Here is a 19,630-nt window from a genome sequence, read left to right as displayed (position 1 = left end):
ACATCCCAATAAGAAAGTCTATTAAGAAGTAAAATCCTGGGAATTCCCTGGCAGTCCAGCGGTTAGGACTCTGTGCTTTCACTGCCAGGGCCCAAGTTCAATCACGCAAGCAGCGTGGCCCAAAGGAAAAAGAAGAAGAAAAAAAAATAAGTAAAACCCTATGGTGTAACTGATTCACTTTGGTATAACTGATTCACTTTGTTATAAAGCAGAAACTAACACACCATTGTAAAGCAATTGTACCCCAATAAAGATGTTAAAAACAAAACAAAACAAAACAAAACAAAAAAAAAACCCTATGTAAGTCCACCGCTCATGTTTCAGGTTTGTTGAGAACTGCAAATAACAAAGGATCAAGTTAGATGACATTAAACAGACAAAAAGGATAATTACTGAAGCCACACTTTAATCTCCACTGAAGGGGGCAAGCTTCAGGTATCTTGGTCTTCTCATACATACCTTTTTGAACTAGCTACTCCAACAAACTGGGGCAATTTTGAATTGAACTGACTGGTCCCTGGCATAAAAGAACATTCTCGTCCACCTGATAATCCATAACCCCAAAACAGAAATTAGCAATGTCCTCTGGCTTCTGAAACCTTAACTGATCTTCATTGTAACAATGTTTAATAAGACAAATCCATGATTTCATAACTAAAGGAGTCAGTAGCTCATTTATGTCCCACCATCCCTCAAAGATCAACTCTGGGCAGCTGCTTCCTTCATGCAGCAAAAAAGCACAGCGCCTTTATTTTTCAAAGAGGTAGCAAACATTCTTCTTCTCTATTTGGACTGAAAACCTAGCCAGCAGCTGGGCCCCATGAGGTCCTTACCACGTGTATTTTAATGCTATACTAAAATAAGGCAATTGGCATTTTCCTGCTTCTCTTTGAGCAAACAAAGGTTTCTGGAAGAGGAAGGTACAGCCCAAACCCTATGCAAAGCTAATGCGACTGAAACGACAAGTTTCACACACTGTAGTTTCAATATCCAGCAGTCATTATCAACAAAGCTTGGAGAGGAAGGGAGTCAATTTAGGCAGCTATGTTTAGAACTCAGATATAATGGGAATGAGAAACAGCCATCAATAATACACTCAAATATTTTAAGCATCCTACTGAACTCTGTTTGCCTATTTTTATTTAAGATGCGTACATGTTGGTCTGGGTGGGGGTTGGGGACCCAAGTTCAATGAGCCTTTCAGAAAAAATTAAGAATTTAAGCAAATACCACTGCTCAAGTAAATACTTCCTTTTACCAAAGTTCTCCACCCAAACAGAACATTCTCCTTTCAGAACATCTAAACCACTGGAATGTGCTATACAAAAGTTACCATTTGTAGTACGGTATGACTGCTCTGCTAAGAAATAACATTGAGAACGTGATTATTCCAACTGCTAGATCTCTTCAAGCTTTCTGAAATGTGCTTGACTGCTCCACAAACAACTATTGCAAGTCACATACCTCAAGTTAAAATCTAATAATCCCTACTCGAAGACAAGTCAAATATGCACAATTACACTCATGACAAGCAAAGAGTTCCTCAGTGTTCTGAATACTTTTCCTACTATATTATAATCCTCTGAAGTTCAAGGTCTTCCAGTTGTTTCATATTTTCCATGGTGCCTGGTAGTCACCAGATTAATGTTCATTGAACTCTAATTTTTGCACTTTCAGAGGTTAAATTCTCTTGTTCCCTCACTTGTCTCCAGGGAAAGGTCCTGAGGCATTTATCCCATGCTTAGAGACTATGCTGTCATGTGTCTCACATCTACAAGCCAGGACATACTTGATAAGGCCTGTAATTATGTAACTATGGAATAAGAAAGGTTGGTTATCCAGTCTGGGCCTGCTGGCTATTGCAGGAGCAAGATTAGCAAGTGTATGGAATGACCTGACCATATTTGGAGCCTAAACACTAAAAGGTTTTTCAAAACATAATGCTGGGGATTCAACAGACCCCTATGTCAATCTGAAAGGGACATTCTACCTTAATCAAGGATTGCATGATTGGCCATGAACATACTCATCAAATAGCCAGGAGAACTGGCTTCATTTTATTTTCCCAGCATTTTTTTGTCCCAGACTTCTACATAAGAAAGAAGCTCTATCGCTCGTATCTTTGTTACACAATTCCACAGAATTAATAGATGTCAACTATGAACCTGGTGTTATGAAAGGTGCACAGATGTCTAAGACATGGAGCCTGACTGTCCTCAAGTAGACAACAATCTTGTGGAGGAGACATCATCATCGTCCTATAATTTTGCAGGTTAAAATATATTTTTGCAAGTGTTTCCTCAATTAAATTTCCTAGCAACCCTGTGGCACAAACAGAATTTATCATACGCATTTTACAGATGAGGAAATTGTGGGTTAGAGGAGCCAAGGAATTTGCTTCCCAAGTCTAAAGTTCTTCCTTTGCATGCAGCCTCTCTCACACAGATAATTATGGTAAAAGACAGATGGTAAAACATTAAGAAGAAGGTATGAAGAGTGTATTAAACGAGTATAAGCAGAAAAAGAGAAGAGCTTAATCTCCATGGTGGGGAATTTGAGAGTAGTGTGAAAGACGGTGGCTTTTGGCTTTGTCTCCAAGATGGGTTTTAGAGGTCAGGACATTTTCAATCAATTAACATGGGGCAAACAAGTCTAGGGGTGAAAGAGGAATGGGAGGGGAAGGGAAAATGAAATCAGGGCATCCAAACAAAGCCATGAGGTAGGGAAGTTGAAGACAAACGAGGAATCTCGTGTGGGCAGAGCCTGGCTGTGTAAGGATGCAGCAGTGAGTCAGGCTGAAAAGGTAGGCTTGGTGAATGCCAGGTGGGGTGGAAACTTCTACATGCAGTGCAAAAAGGCTCAGGCTTTTTGGCAGAGGAGTGACAAGGCTGGTTTTATGGTTCAGATTTGCAGTTTTTCCCGACAGGAGCTCCTGTCATTTTGAGCAAGTCAATTCTTTGTGTGCAGGATCATCCCATTCACTGCACGACATTTAGCAACCCAAGTAGGTCCTTGCCTACTAACTGCTTGTAGTACTTTCCAGTCAAGACAATAAACAATGGCCTTACACATTTCCAGATGCCCTAGGAGGTGGCACTGTCCCCAGTTTTGGAGATGGCTGCCAAGTGTCTACACCAGGTTCAGATGAAGAGAGAAGAAAGGCAAGAAGATTGTATAGAAAAGACTTAGGGGGACTTCCCTGGTGGTCCAGTGGTTAAAACTCCACGCTTCCACTGCGGGTTCGATCCCTGGTTGGGGAACTAAGATCCCGCATGCCACGGCCAAAAAAAAAAAAAAAAAAAAAGAAAGAAAGAAAAGATTTAGGAAAGATGGGATGATTAAGTCATAAGTGTGAGTAATGGGGGGCGTGGTAAAAGGAAAGATATGAGAGAGATTGCAGAGATAGAACAGAATCAACAAGATTTGACTTTTGTTGTTGAGGGAGGGAGAAGAATTGAGGATTAATCCAAGATTTCAAGCTTGTATAATTGAGAGAATGATAATGCCATTAACTAAATTAAAGAGAGGAGAAAACTGGGGGGAAACTACTGAATTCTACTTTTGGCTCACTAAATATGAAACATCTGTGAATCCCTGTGGCCATATGAGCAAAGAACTGGAAATGTGGATCTCAAGCTCCACATGGGTTAGGCATAAGGAATAAAATAGAGCTAAAGGGAGAAATACAGAGATGGAAGTTGAAGGAGCTAAGGAAAAAAATGAAAGGAATGCCTTGTTTTCAACCTATTTTGAAAACTGCCCATTCCCTGTAATAATCCTCTTCAGTTTGCCAGTTAGATAGCACGTAGAGACTGATGGAAGAGAACAATAAAGAGACAGACCGAAAGAGACAACGAAAGACAATGAGAAACCTTTTCTTGGATATCAAGTAAGGAAATGAAAATACCAAGTAAGGAAATGAAAAAAAAATTTAAGCAAAAACAAGTATCAAAACCCATCAACCCCTGAGCTTCTGTGAGCTTACTCATGGTACTATTCCTTTCTATTTCCCCTTCAAAGAACTGCCTCTATTTTGTGGTAATACTCTTTTTCGAAAGCTAGTTAACTGAAAAATATTTTTTCCCCTCTCTTATCAGAAAGCCAAACTGTTGCTATGATAATTATTCACCCCTATTTCCTATTCTAGTTTCAATTTTACCCTGATTCATTTGATTTCCCTCTTAGGGTTCTAAAACTATTTGTTTCCAAACACCATTCTAATAAAAGTCCTATCTTTAGAAACCTCGTCTTTGCTTCTCATTCCAATCATCTGTAGGTAACGGAAGTTACCCCTCCCTCAACAATAAATACTGGACCTAATATGGATCCTCCTGTAATTTCATTAAATGTTCTCAGCAAGGACTCATGTCATGTATAGTTTATTGCAGTCATGATCAAAGTGTGGTCTGTGGACTCCTGAAAACATTTGAGACTCTTTCAAAACTACTTTTATAATAATAATAATAAGTACTAGTAGTAGTAGTAGTTGTAGAGGTAGTAATTTATTGTTTTTTTCACTGTGTTGACATGTGCACTAACGGTGCCAAGGCAATGCTGGGGAAAACTGCTGCAGCCTGTGCATGACTCAAGGTAAGGGAACTCAACTACTCTAGTGTCACTGTGCTCTTCACTACCACACACTCACAGATTAAAACAAATGAAGCCAGTTCTGACTTCACAGATCCCCCAAAGAGTCTCATAGATGCCTTCCTCCCCCAAAGTCCAGGAATCACACTTTGAGATCTACTGCTCCAGGGGATTTACAACAGCACAAAAATAGCTCCCTGAGAGAACCGAAAACACAGCAAATAGTTTGACCCATTCCTTTGATCTATTTAGATACAATTCAAAGACAATGACGAGTTATCATTATTTACGGAACTCTCCTCTGGATATGAGAGTACAGCATATGGTCTGGGGCAGTCAACCACCAAGAGGCCTCCAAGGATCCTCCCTTCCTGGTATTACGCCCTTGGTCAATCCCTGTGTGACTTATAGGATAGAACAGAAAAGATGGTATTCACTTCAGAGATTAGGGTGTAAAAGATACCTTGGCTGCTGTCTTAGTGTCTGTCTCTGTTTCTCAGATCACTCATTTTGTGGAAAGTCAGCTGGCAAGTTGTGAGCAGCTCTATGGAGAGGTCCATGTAGTAAGGAACTGAGTCTCCTATCAACAGTTACTGAATGAGCCTGGAAGCAGATTCACTGGGCCCCAGTCAGGCCCTCAGGTGACTGTAGCCCCAGCTGACAGACTGACGGCAACCTCATGAGAGACCCTGAGCCACAACCTCCCAGCTAAGCCACTCCCAAATTCTTGACCCTCAGGAACACTGTGAGATAATGTTATTTTAAGCTGCTAAGTCTGCAGGTAATTTTTACACAACATGGATAACCAATAACTCTCCTTCCCCTCAAGAGTTCAAAATACGGCTTAAAAAAAAAAAAAAAGACACAGACATACAAGTTAACAATGAAAGACAATGTGAGTTAAGTGCCAAATTAGTATTCCAGACATAAGCTCGGAACAGGAAAAATTTTTCTGTGGGCTAGAGAGTTGAGAAAAGGTTTCCCAAAGGAGCTAAAACTTCAACTGAGTTTTCAAGGAGAAGCAGGCTTCAGCTAAGTGGATGGGAATACTCTAGAGAGGAAGAATCAAGTACAGCAAAGTGACAACTTGAAAGAGGAGAGCTCTTGGGAAAAGTTGGGAGATGAAGTGGTAATTTAGAAATAAGGCAACTTAAAGAGGGTTTTAAATATAAGACTAAGTTTTTATCTTGTAGGCACTGGATAGACACTGAAGGTTTCTGTTTTTCTTTTTTTTTAATTAATTTATTTTTGTCTGCGTTGGGTCCTCGTTGCTGCACGTGGCCTTTCTCTAGTTGCGGCGAGCGGGGGCTACTCTTCATTACAGTGCGTGGGCTTCTCATTGCAGTGGCTCCTCCTGTTGCAGAGCTTGGGCTGTGGGCGTGCGGGCTTCAGTAGTTGTGGCACACGGGCTCAGCAGCTGTGGCTCGCAGGCTCTAGAGCACAGTCTCAGTACCTGTGGCGCACAGGCTTAGTTGCTCCGCAGCATGTGGGATCTTCCCGGACCAGGGATCAAACCCGTGTCCCCTGCATTGGCAGGCGGATTCTTAACCACTGTGCCACCAGGGAAGTCCTGAAGGTTTCTGAATACAGAAGTAATATAACTAAAGCAGCAATTCTGAGAACTTTCTAAGCGGCTTTCCTCTCCTGTCAATGAACTTTCTTTATGTAAAACCATTAATAAATACAGCTTTTGTGGCCTAAGATAGATCACATCTCAGTCTCACTTCGATGGAGGGATATAAATCACTAATAGAATAAAATGGTATTGGGAATTCCCTGGTGGCCCTGTGGTTAGGACTCGGTGCTCTCACTGCCAGGGCCTGGGTTGAACCCCTGGTTGGGGAGCTAAGATCCTGCAAGGCGTGGGGTGCAGCCGGAAAAAAAAAAAAAAAAAGAATAAAATGGCATCTACAAAAATCAATTAAAATGGAGAGTTAATTCTAGAAAAAGTTGGGGCTTCCCTGGTGGCGCAGTGGTTAAGAATCCGCTTGCCAATGCTGGGGACACGGGTTCAAGCCCTGCCTCGGGAAGATCCCACATGCCGCAGAGCAACTAAGCCCGTGCACCACGACTACTAAGCCTGCACTCTAGAGCCCCTGAGCCACAACTGCTGAGCCGACATACCACAACTACTGAAGCCTGTGTGCCTAGAGGCTGTGCTCCGCAACAAGAGAAGCCCGCGCACCACAACGAAGACCCAATGCAGCCAAAAATAAATAAATAAAATAAATTAATTTTTTTTAAAAATCCTAAAAAAAAAAAAATTCTAGAAGTCAAAAACTCTAAATTGTCTATTTGCCAAAACATTTTATTTATAATTTTACTACTTAAATTTGTATTTTATAAACAATATCCTTCATGTTCAAAATTTTTGTGTGACCCTAGTCAAATTCAGTGTTTGCTGAACATACACTACGTTAAGATAAAGAGTTATTGCAAAAATTAGTGCTAAGCTCTGGCTACTCCCTAAGCAGGATCCCAGAAAAACCCTCATGTATGCCTTTCCTTTGTTTGCCTCTTACATGATGTCAAATGTTTAAAAACCTAAGCATAACACCTTAACCTCTTTGGAGTAGAGATAGTACAAAAATCCAATGAAAAAGCAGAATACAAAATTATATCACAGTGCCTACAATACATTTAGGCTCATGCTCTTCCCTAATTCTGATTGTAAAATTAATATAAACCCTTATTTAACATTTTCTTCATTAAGAAGTCAGACAAAATACAAGCCTCCAAAGTAGCTTTTGGAAACACGACCACAGGCAGGATGGGATCTGCTTTCACAGTAAATACTTACTGTGTGAGAACCGCTGAGTGATTGGGGTTCCAGGATAAGGGTAAGTCCGACTCTCCCACTGAATGTTTCCTTCCTGGACAGCCTTTATGAAACCATGATAACACTGGTGGGCTACACCTAAAGACAAAAATAACAAAAGCTTCAGCCTGGACTCTTCGCTTGTAAATCAAATTATTAAAACTGCATCTATTAATTGTCTTATCACTTTTATAAGACATAAGTTTCTTTGAGGAACTCCAAATTTCTTTGATTTTTTCATTCAAAGACAGAAAACAGAATCACAGAATTTCAAAACTGGAAGATCTAATCCTTTCATTTTACCAAGGTTAAGTGACTCCCTCAAGGTTAGAAAATCAGCTCACACTTAAAATCTGCTCCCCTTTACATCGTATCATGAGGCAACACATCAAAATAATTGGTGCTATTTACTCCAAAGGAAAGGGGCTGGGAGATAATTTAGTTTTATGAGAAAAAGCGTGGTAAAACAGTCTCCGGAATATAACAGCTGTTCAGTAAATATCTATGGTTAGACCATGGCAACCAAGTATTCTCCATCTTAAACAAGGAGTAATAATGAGCTTACAGTGGATTATGAAATGATGAATTTATAACAAAGGAAAGCTGTTTTTTTAAAAAAAAAAATCAGAGTTTTTACTATAATGCTGGATACATGTCATTATATATATGTCCAAACTCACAGAATGTACACCCTATGTAAACTACAGACTTTGGGTGACAAAGATGTATCAATGTATGAGCGTCAATTGTAAGAAATGTACCCCTCTGGTGAGGGATGTTGAAAGTAGGGGAGGCTGTGCATGTCTGGGGACAGGGGTATACGGGAAACCTACGAACCTGCTCAGTTTTGCTGTGAACTTAAAACCACTCTAAAAAAGTAAAGTCTATTTTTAAAAAAGTGAGAGCTTTATACTTCTGGAACAATCTGCTTTCCCAACACATGAAATTACTTTCTTATTTCAAAGAGAAACATTTTGAATGAAGAGTACAACCAATTTTATATATATATATATATAAATTTTTAAATAAATTTATTTATTTTTGGCTGTGTTAGGTCTTCATTGTTGCGTGTGGGCTTTCTCTAGTTGTGGTGAGCAGGTGCTACTCTTCGTTGCAGTGCAAGGGCTCTAGGCGCGTGGGCTTCAGTAATTGTGGCACGTGGGCTCAGTAGTTGTGGCTCGCGGGCTCTAGAGCGCAGGCTCAGTAGTTGTGGTGCACGGACTTAGTTGCTCCGCGCCGTGTGGGATCTTCCCGGACCAGGATTCGAATCCATGTCCCCTGCATTGGCAGGCAGATTCTTAACCACTGCGCCACCAGGGAAGCCCCAATTATTTATATTTTGAAAGAGTGTATCATTCTTGAATTTATGCCACCTTAGTGGATCCTTAAGCAGGATCACAGAACATATTTTCTAATGATGATCATTATCCCTTGGTTGAACTCACAGTTAAGAAATGGAATATTAAAAAGACATGGCCATTTTTTGGTTTTGAAGAAGGTGGGGGCAGGAGAGGAATAAAGACGCATATGTACAGAATGGACTTGAGGACACGGGGAGTGGGAAGGGTAAGCTGGGATGAAGTGAGAGAGTGGCATGGACATATATACACTACCAAATGTAAAATAGATAGCTATTTTACATTATATTCTCCATAGCAAATGGAGATCAGCTCAGTGCTTTGTGACCAACTAGAGGGGTGGGATAGGGAGGGTGGGAGGGAGACACAAGATGGAGGAGATATGGGGATATATGTATATGTATAGCTGATTCACTTTCTTATAAAGCAGAAACTAACACTCCATTGTAAAGCAATTATACCCCAATAAAGATGTTTAAAAAAAGAAAAAAAAAAGACATGCCCATTTTTAATGTGTGACCATACTGCCAACTACGCACTGGTGAAGTAATACAGATTTGCAAATGTTGGAATGAGGTAAGGCAGTAATGAATAAAAGACAGACACATAATGATTGAGGGGAAAAAAAGCTGTCTTGGCAGTGACTTCCCCCAGAAGATCTAAAAATGCGAGTACTAGGTTAAGGCTCTTCTCTCTTAAAGAAAGATCAAAATGGTAAGAATGCCAAATGAAACCTAAGAATAAATTCATATATTTGATTAGATCACCACCCCTTGTCTGTGATTCTCCACCTCTATTTTAGAGGTAAAACCATCTATTTCCACAGTGTAAGGAGCCAATCTCTCCTGAAGAGTCCATTAACTATGCAAACAGAAGCAGGCTGTGCATACCAGTATTACCAGTTGGGAGCAGATGAGCACAGGGCCCAGCAAGCAGTTTCAACACAGCTGGTCCTTATTAGCTCTCTAGGTTGGACTTTGGACAAATGACAGGGACCCTAATCCTCAGAGAATCACTCTGATTTGAGGAAAGTATTTTAAGACTGATTCTGATCTAGAGGTTTTTCTCTCTCATATCTCTGGCTGCCTTGTTCCCAACAGGAAAGAAAAAATTGATACGACCCTTGCTTTGATCAAAGATTATTCAACGGGCTCGGTCATCTTCATTCAAAAAATGGGCCCTTTCCACCTAAAATGGAATGAAACCAAATAACTGCTATTAATTAAAACTACAGTACAACTAGTAACCTCAACATTTAGCCAAAGTTGAAATCTTGATTAGAAAATGGAGGGGGGAAAAAAAAGAGAAACTCATTTAAAAAGTAAAAGACATACATAGGGCCTGTTGTGTTTAGAGATAAAATCAAGCAGTAAATGCTTTCATAATCCCACATCTGCCACAATTAGCTACTTTAAGCTATTCATAGTTCGCTATGAGGATTGTAAAACAGTTATAATAGTCCTGACAATAATATGAGTTATATGAAGGTTAACTACTACTGTCAATCCACATCCAACCCTACTCTACCTATTCAAGAACAACACAACATACCAGATCAACTCCAAGAATATGCAGAAAAAGAATCCTCATTTTAAAACTGGAAATTGGATTAAATACTATAGTATTCAAGCTGTTCATAAAATTAAGCAGGATAAAGAGAAAAGAAAAATGTACAATGCTAATCGTCTAACACTAAATTTTAGAACCACAATAAATTTAAGGGAGAAAAGAGAAAATGAAATTGGGAGGTAAAAATAAATCATTCAAACAAATTTTAAGTAAATAAATAAAACTTTCCACTTTCCACAGTACCTTTAATAAGTCGGTACCACTGTTTGCAGACAAGGGCTGCAGTTTTGTGTTCCTGGTATGGTGAGAGAAAGGACAGGATATACTCCAAAACCTCTTCTGGCAGCTCAGACATGGACCTATTATGTCTAGTCTCCTCAACCTCCAATACTGGGCGGGGCTCCTCATCTTGCTCCATTGTCCCTTCCAGCACAGTCTCTTCTTGGTCCACAGCCATGAAACTATCATCTTCACTGTCCGAGGAGCTGGCCATGACATTCCACTTGACAGCTACAGCGGGAAAGAAACAAACATCAGTATACACTGTCTGAAGTTCTGAAATAACTCAGGCAAGGCATCCAAGCTGTTCATGATTTCTTTTAGATGCTCAATCTGAAATCTGTCCTTTAGCACTTTCCCACACCAGTTGTGAGCCACCTTAATTTATCAAGTACAGCTCAAATACCAACGCCATCCCAAATATCTAATAAATCCCTAAAGGCTTCTGATGGTATTTTTTTCTCTCCACTGAAAACCAGAGTGACAGCCGAGTTCTGGTATAACCATAAAACCAAAAAACTTGTTCTCAACAACTCCTCTAACTCAAGAATTTGACTGGCAGACAGCAAAGGGAACAGCAACTAGCTTCCCTTGGCCAGTAATATGATTCAAGACCTCAAACTTAGAAGAAAAAAACTAACTGTGGGTCCTAAAAGAGTAAAAAGAACATTCTGAGGATATGGGAATAAGAAATGACAGGTTTTTTTTAGCTTTTATACAAGGTAATTCACTTAAGAGGACAATAAATATTTCAATAACAGGCTTAACTAGCTATAATACCAAACACAAGGCAATATTTATATTAGAAAACATCATAACAGATCCAAGGAGTGAAAAACTGGAAATAATACAAATGCCCACCACCAAAAGAACAGGTAGATTGTGGTACATTCACACAACAGAATACTATACAGCAAGAAACCACAGATACACACATGGGTGAATCTCTTAAACATAATACTGAGCAAAGAAGACAAAATAGTACATACTACATGACCATGCTTATATCAAGTTCAAAACTAGGCAAAATTAATTTATGTTGTTGCAAGTGAGGATAGCAGTTACCAAAGGTAACGACTGGGAGGCTCCTGGGGTAGTGGTAAAGCTTCCTGATTGGGTGATGGTTACACAGATGTGTTCAGTTTGTGAAAAATTCACCCAGGTGAACACTTAACACACTTCTCTAAAGTTTACCAAAATAAGCCACTATTAACAGTTACCTCTAGTGGAGATTATTTTTAAATGTCTTTGTGCTACCTGTATTCCCTGAATTTTCTAGGAAGAGCACAAGTTAAAACACACACAGATGGACTTCCCTGGTGGCGCAGTGGTTAGGAATCCGCCTGCCAATGCAGGGGACATGGGCTCGAGCCCTGGTCCAGGAAGATCCCACATGCCGCAGAGCAACTAAGCCCGTGCACCACAGCTACTGAGCCTGCGCTCTAGAGCCCATGAGCCACAACTACTGAGCCCGCGTCTAGAGCCCATGCTCTGCAACAAGAGAAGCCACCGCAATGAGAAGCCTGCGCACCACAATGAAGAGTAGCCCCTGCTCACTGCAACTAGAGAAAGCCGCATGCAGCAACAAAGACCCAGCACAGCCAAAAATAAATTAAATAAATAAATAAATAAAACATACACAGAGGCAGGTAATTCATTTATACCACACCAGTGATGTTTCATGCAAATCCTGAGGTAAAAACAGTACAATGTTCAGGAAATAGGGTGATTTATGTAAGAAGTGTGTCACCGGTTAGATTCTAGAGGAAGCAGATGCTAAAATAAAATTAGGAATGAAAAAGGTTTAATGGGGAGAACTCTTATGAGAAGAAAAGAATAGGATTTAGCAGGAGGAGCCATCAGACCATGAGGCAGATCTGACAAAGCCTGTCCAACAGAGAGCTCGGCAGCAAGGACGGCCAGCAGAGGACTCCAGAGCTGGGCAAGAAGGTGAGGCTCTTAGATCACTGCACTGCTCACCACCACTGCCTGCCCTGAGAAGAGCATGACCTTGTTTCCAATGCTGTGGCAGACCCTGAAAGGACTAACAGCTTTCTTTTGCTACATTCCTTACAAATGGGCAAGTCATTTCTTGAAGGGGCATCTGAGTTCATTTTATAATTTGTTAATACATCTATTCCCTTGACCATACACACCTACCCTGATCATTCACTACGTCATCCACCTTACAAATTTCCAGCATTCCCTCCAGCACTAACGAGAAGGATAAGAAATAACAGGAAGAGAAGAGTGACCGTGAAATATACTTTGGGGCCTAGAGAAAGATCTGAAATGTTCCAAAAGGTGAGGGGTGGGGGTGCGAGGAGAGCAAAGAAAGGAAACCTCCAACCTCATCTCTACCGCTCCTGTGATTCACATACTAATTATGTACAGCATCTTAAAAACTAGAAGAATGATCACATTAAGAAAAACATGAGTCAAAACTCATGAAATTGCTTCCAACACAATTTATCCACAAAATTAGCTCATGATACTGCAATGTATCCTAGCAAAGTGGCTGCTAGAATCTTGATGATGATGAACAACGGGTGGCTAATTAGAAGTAGGGGAGGGACGTCCCTGGTGGCACAGTGGTTAAGAACCTGCCTGCCAATGCAGGGGACACAGGTTCGAGCCCTGGTCCGGGAAGATCCCACATGCCACGGAGCAACTAAGCCCGTGCGCCACAACTACTAAGTCTGCGCTCTAGAGCCTGTGAGCCACAACTACTGAGCCCACGTGCCATAACTACTGAAGCCCACATGCTCTAGGGCCTGCGTGCCACAACTACTGAGCCTGCGTGCTGCAACTACTGAAGCCTGTGTGCCTAGAGCCCGTGCTCTGCAATAAGAGAACCCATCACAATGAGAAGCCCACGCACCGCAACGAAGAGTAGCCTCCGCTCGCCGCAACTAAAGAAAGCCCACATGCAGCAACAAAGACCCAATGTAGCCAAAAAAAAAAGGTAGGGGAGTAGCCTAAATCCCCCTAGCTGGGGGAGAGTGGTGGCGGCAGAGGGAGGGCAGCAGCAATTCCCTCCATTCCTCAAAAGTAGAGAAGTATTGTGATAGGTTCACTATAAACTGTGTTAAATAAAAAATCCTTAGCCACATCTGCCCTATTTTCAGTGAACTCTTTTTCCACATGCTTAACTTGCTAGAGGAAGGCCTTTCCATTTCTAGCCCTAATTCCTACCCTAAAGAGAACAGTTACATATCAAAATGACTATACTACCCAAGGCAATCTACAGATTCAATGCAATCCCTATCAAATTACCAATGGCATTTTTCACAGAACTAGAACAAAAAATCTTAAATTTTGTATGGAGAAACAAAAGACCCTGAATAACCAAAGCAATCCTGAGAAAGAAAAATGGAGCTGGAGAAATCAGGCTCCCTGACTTCAGACTATAACACAAAGCTACAGTCATCAAAACAGTATGGTGCTGGCACAAAAACAGAAATATAGATCAATGGAACAGGATAGAAAGCCCAGAAATAAACCCACACACCTATGGTCAATTAATTGACAACAAAAGAGGCAAGACTATACAGTGGAGGAAAGACAGTCTCTTCAATAAATGGTGCTGGGAAAACTGGACAGCTATATGTAAAAAAATGAAATTAGAACATTCTTTAACACCATACACAAAAATAAACTCAAAATGGATTAAAGACCTAAATATAAGATGGGATACTATAAAACTCTTAGAGGAAAACACAGGCAGAACACTCTTTGACATAAATTGCAGCAATATCTTTTTTGAGCCATCTCCTAGAATAATGGAAATAAAAACAAAAATAAACAAATGGGACCTAATTAAACTCAAAAGCTTTTGCACAGCAAAGGAAACCATAAACAAAACGAAAAGACAACCCACAGAATGGGAGAAAATATTTGCAAACTATGCAATGGACAAGAGATTAGTCTCTCTCCAAAATTTACAAACAGCTCATGAGGCTCAATAACAAAAAAACAAACAACCCAATCAAAATAAGGGCAAAAGACCTAAATAGACATTTCTTCAAAGAAGACATACAGATGGCCAAGAGGCACATGAAAAGATGCTCAACATCTCTAATTATCAGAGAAATGCAAATCAAAACTACAGTGAGATAACACTTCACACCAGTCAGAATGGCCATTATTAAGAAAAAAATCTATAGGGAATTCCCTGGTGGTCCAGTGGTTAGAACTCTGTGCTTTCACTGTCCAGGGCCCGGGTTCAATTCCTGGTCAGGGAACTAAGTTCCTGCAAGCTGCACGGCACAGCCAAACAAACATATCTACAAATAATAAATGCTGAAGAGGGTGTGGAGAAAAGTGAACCCTCCTACACTGCTGGTGGGAATGTAAATTGGTATAGCCTATGGAGAACAGTATGGAGGTTCCTTAAAAAACTAAAAATAGAGCTACCATATGATCCAGCAATCCCACTCCTGGGCATATACCCAGAGAAAAACATGGTTCAAAAGGATACGTGCACCCCAGTGTTCACTGCAGCACTGTTTACAATAGCCAAGACATGGAAACAACCTAAATGTCCATCGACAGATGAATGGATAAAGAAGATGTGGTACACATATACAATGGAATATTACTCAGCCATTAAAAAGAATGAAATTATGCCATTTGCAGCAACATGGATGGACCTGGAGATTATCATACTAAGTGAAGTAGGTCAGACAGAGAAAGACAAATATCATATGATATCCCTTGCATGTGGAATCTTAAAAATAATGATACACATGAACTTATTTACAAAACAGAAACAGACTCACAGACTTAAGAGAATGAATTTATGGTTACGGGGTGGGGGAGGAGGGATAGATTGGGAGTTTGGGACTGACATGTACACACGGCTATATTTAAAACAGATAACCAACAAGGACCTACTGTCAGGGAACTCTGCTCAATATTCTGTAATAACCTAAACGGGAAAAAATTTGAAAAAGAATAGACACATTTATATATATTACTGAATCACTATGCTGTACACCTGAAACTAACACAACATTGTTAATCAAATATACTCCAATATAAAATTTCTAAAAATCTTTTAAAAAAGAGTACAGAAAACAATAAAAATAATGAGAATTTTTCTGGCCCCTCTCCCACAAAAGTGCCTTTTTCTACTGGAAAAAATATCACTTCCCACAATCCTTCTTACTCTTTCCCCTGCAAGTTATCATTTTTCATCTCCCATTGAGCATATTCCTTTATTTATTGACTTTCTCATATATTTAACCCTCATTCAGCTCTGAAATTCACCAAGGAAAAGAGTCCAAAGAAACAGATTCCTTGAGTTCGGCTGCATCTTTCACATTTGAATTAAATATAGCATGTGAAATACAACTGCTCCCTTACACATCTTGACAGATTGTGAGCTGAGGGTCTGCTTCTGAACAAACTGAATCAATGAAGGCTGCAAAAGGTTATTTATACTACTATTTTTTCCCAAGCAAAATAAATCTGTTTGGCTCAATAAAACAACTTCTTACTCTCTTTCCAAACCTTCTCAAAGTACAATTAGCAAGCTTAAATAAAGGGACTCACACTTTTGTAATTCCAAGTTTTAAGCAATTCTCATCGTTCAACCATTTCACTGTCCATAAAAGCAGCAAACCTCATGCCCACGAGGGCACGTTTGCTGACTTGGCTTTGAGCACAGATGCCAATGAGAACACACAGGTATGGGCTCAGATGCAAATCCTCTGTAATTACGTGCCCTGCACCAATTTGCACAACCCTTCATTTTCATGTCCATGATTAGGTAATGAAATCATCACTCATACTCCCAGAGGATATAGAGACACTTTGAAACAGTTTTTCATTTTTTCATGCCAAAAGGTGTACACTGGCCTGAGAGTCTGCTGCCAGACTCCTGAGCTGTACCCAATGACCCTTTGCTGGGTCAAGAGGGATGGTACTGAAGAGAAACCATTTATTTGGCCCAGCTGTATCTTTTCTTTTGAAAAACTACTACACTATATCCAACTAAATACAAACCAATATTTAAAACCCAAATATTTTGCCCTTCTGGAGTTTAAATTAAGGTTAAGACTTTGAGACTGGGAGATCTGGCTACTGCTTCTAGCAATAATGATCTGTTACCCAGGCTAAGTCACACAGTTAAAACAGGAAAATCTCTCTATCCCTAAGTAATGAAAGTTCCCCACCTACTTCATAAAGATTCTGTAAAGCCAGCAGATGGCAACAAACTCCTCTGAATTTATTGGAGGAAACAGATTAACTTGTGAAGGGTTAAAATCGATTCAAAGAAATTCAAGATGGGAATGAAACTACTTTGTTATCCATGTAACACTCACTGCTTAGTACAATATTTGACCAATTGTACCTTTGATTTCTACACAACTAGACATCTGACAATCCTCTTGGAGTAAACACATTTTCTTTTCTTAAGAAAATCAGAATACACTTCACTTACCTGAAAGGAAATTGAACATTTAAAATACAATCAAACTTATTCTTCACAATTTCAAAAGGTTAAAAAATGCAATTAAGGAAGAACCTTAATGATGATGGTAAAAAAAAAGCACTGAGACTTAACTAAAGAATGCGTAGCTGGATTGAATGGAAAGCACCCACAGTCATCGTCAGCATGAGGGCCTCTCAAGCTTCAGGGGCAAAGTAGCAACCCTGCACAGACATCATTATGAACTCATGAAGTTACCCACCCCAGCCACACTAATGGGAGCTAAGTATTTTTTTTAAATATTTATTTATTTATTTGGTTGTGCTGGGTCTTAGTTGTGGCAGGTGGGCTCCTTAGTTGCAGCACGTGGGCTCCTTAATTGCGGATCGCAGGCTCCTTAGTTGTGGCCCACGAGCACATGAGCTCCTTAGTTGTGGCATGCAAACTCTTAGTTATGGCATGCACATGGGATCTAGTTCCCTGACCAGGGATCGAACCCGGGCCTCCTGCATTAGAAGAGTGGAGTCTTATCCACTGCACCACCAGGGAAGTCCCGTGAGCTAAGTATTAAATACTATCCTTGAAAACAGAAAATACTGTTGAATGAAGATTTACAGACCACAATATGATCCAATCTAAGATGATAATAAGTCTTCTTCATATTAATATACCACCATTATTATCATCATTGTACTAGGTCAAATGAAAAAGTTACAAGAAGTGAAAAAATGGTAAAATATAAATTTCTACCTTACTTCATGCACTCAATAAATACCAATGGAACATTTGCTTTATGTGAAAATACTGTGCTTCGATCTCATGGGAGTTATAAAAAGAAGATATGCCACTGTTTCCTCTCAAAGAGATTCACCCAGTAAGAGCCAAAGACACATAAAGAATACCAGCACAGGACAGACTGTGGTACCAATCAAGAAGCTCTAGCAGTTCAGGAAAGGAAGAGATGGCTTCCAACTAGTATGAAAAGGAAGTAACACAGAAGCAAGCATTTTGGCTTTGAAGAATAGGTAGCATCCCAGAGAATGAAATGGGGGAAGGTGGAAAGAGGAAAGATTTTCAAGTTACTGTCTCCGGTACGATATTCTTTGCCACTTACAGAATTACTTTTAGAACAAAAGGGCAAAAACTGGGCTTCCCTGGTGGCACAGTGGTTAAGAATCCACCTGCCAACGCAGGGTCACGGGTTCGAGTCCTGATCTGGGAAGATCCCACATGCCACGGAGCAACTAAGCCCATGCAACATAACTACTGAGCCCACGTGTCACAACTACTGAAGCCCATGTGCCTAGAGCCCATGCTCCACAACAAGAGAAGCCACCGCAATGAGAAGTCCGTGCACTGCAACAAAGAGTAGCCCCTGCTCGCTGCAACTAGAGAAAGCCCGCGCAGCGACGAAGACCCAACGCAGCCAAAAATAAAATAAATTTTAAAAGAATGATAAAAAAATTTTTTTTAAAAAGAGCAAAAACTTTTTTACTCGATGGGCATTTTACCACATGTACAAACTACTTAATATTTTATCTACATTAACAGAAGCTCATAATCTAGAGACTCCTTAGTTCCTGACAGTCAATGTTTTGATATAAAAAAAGCCTAGAAATAGAATAATTTGGCATAATTACTGTTGCTATTAGCAAACTGTGAGCTATTTTGACAAGTAAATTCAGAGAGCTGTTTCTAGAAAGCGTTCCAAATTTAATAACAGATATCAGCTGCAGTGAGGTTTGTTCTTTTTAAATGGTTAACTCATCTCTGTGTTATCCAAGTAAGAGTCCCTTTAATGAAACAGAAAAATAAAGTATTTTCCCAAACTACCCAAAAGTATAGTTTCTTATCATTCTCTGCAATGGCTGATGTTAAATGAAAGCATTTTATGACTGTTACAGAATAGTAGCAGAAATGTACAGTTCTCAGGGCCATTCCCCATATTCATATGTAGCAGCCAAAGGATTTTACTAAGTATAAACGGCTGAGAAAAATATACTGGTTTCAATCATCAATGAAGATGTTCTAGGTTCTGAAAATTCCATATGGAGAACCATATACTCTAGGTTCAGCAAAATGTTTCATGTGGTACAAAATGAAAAAAGTATAACAAAACTTTAACACTCAAATTTATATTTCGTGAGAGCTTGAATTTTTAGATTTTAAGAGAAGACAGTAATAATATACAAAGTATAGCGTAATTCTAATTGTAGTAATTTAACTGTAGGACTTCCCTGGTGGCGCAGTGGTTAAGAATCCGCCTGCCAATGCAGGGGACACGGGTTCGAGCCCTGGTCTGGGAAGATCCCACATGCTGCGGAGCAACTAAGCCCGTGTGCCACAACTACTGAGCCTATGCTCTAGAGTCTGAGAGCCACAACTACTGAGCCCGCGTGCCACAACCACTGAAGCCCGCACACCTAGAGCCCGTGCTCCGCAACAAGGGAAGCCACCTCAATGAGAAGCCCACGCACCACAATGAAGAGTAGCCCCCGCTCGCCGCAACTAGAGGAAGCCTGCGCACAGCAACGAAGACCCAATGCAGCCAAAAATAAACAAATAAATTTATAAAAAATAATA

The 19,630-nt window shown here is 40.1% G+C and overlaps 1 protein-coding gene across 3 annotated transcripts in view; it reads right to left on the bottom strand.

The window, feature by feature from the left end:
* Positions 1 to 19,630, bottom strand: part of FBXO42 (F-box protein 42) — a 97,327-nt gene that overhangs the window by 35,413 nt on the left and 42,284 nt on the right. For all 3 annotated transcript variants that reach the window (XM_060141305.1, XM_060141308.1, XM_060141307.1), the window contains exons 2-3: positions 10,576 to 10,842; positions 7,388 to 7,504 (exon numbers count right to left, since the gene is read on the bottom strand). In XM_060141305.1, coding sequence (XP_059997288.1) covers positions 7,388 to 7,504; positions 10,576 to 10,825 — 367 coding nt within the window. In that variant the 5' untranslated portion in view covers positions 10,826 to 10,842. The remainder of the gene's footprint in view (positions 1 to 7,387; positions 7,505 to 10,575; positions 10,843 to 19,630) is intronic.

The sequence above is a fragment of the Lagenorhynchus albirostris genome, chromosome 2 (assembly GCF_949774975.1).
Source record: "Lagenorhynchus albirostris chromosome 2, mLagAlb1.1, whole genome shotgun sequence".
In the NCBI taxonomy this organism is placed as follows: domain Eukaryota; kingdom Metazoa; phylum Chordata; class Mammalia; order Artiodactyla; family Delphinidae; genus Lagenorhynchus; species Lagenorhynchus albirostris.
Note: the sequence above shows the minus strand (reverse complement) of the source record. Positions and strands in the feature narration are given on the sequence as shown.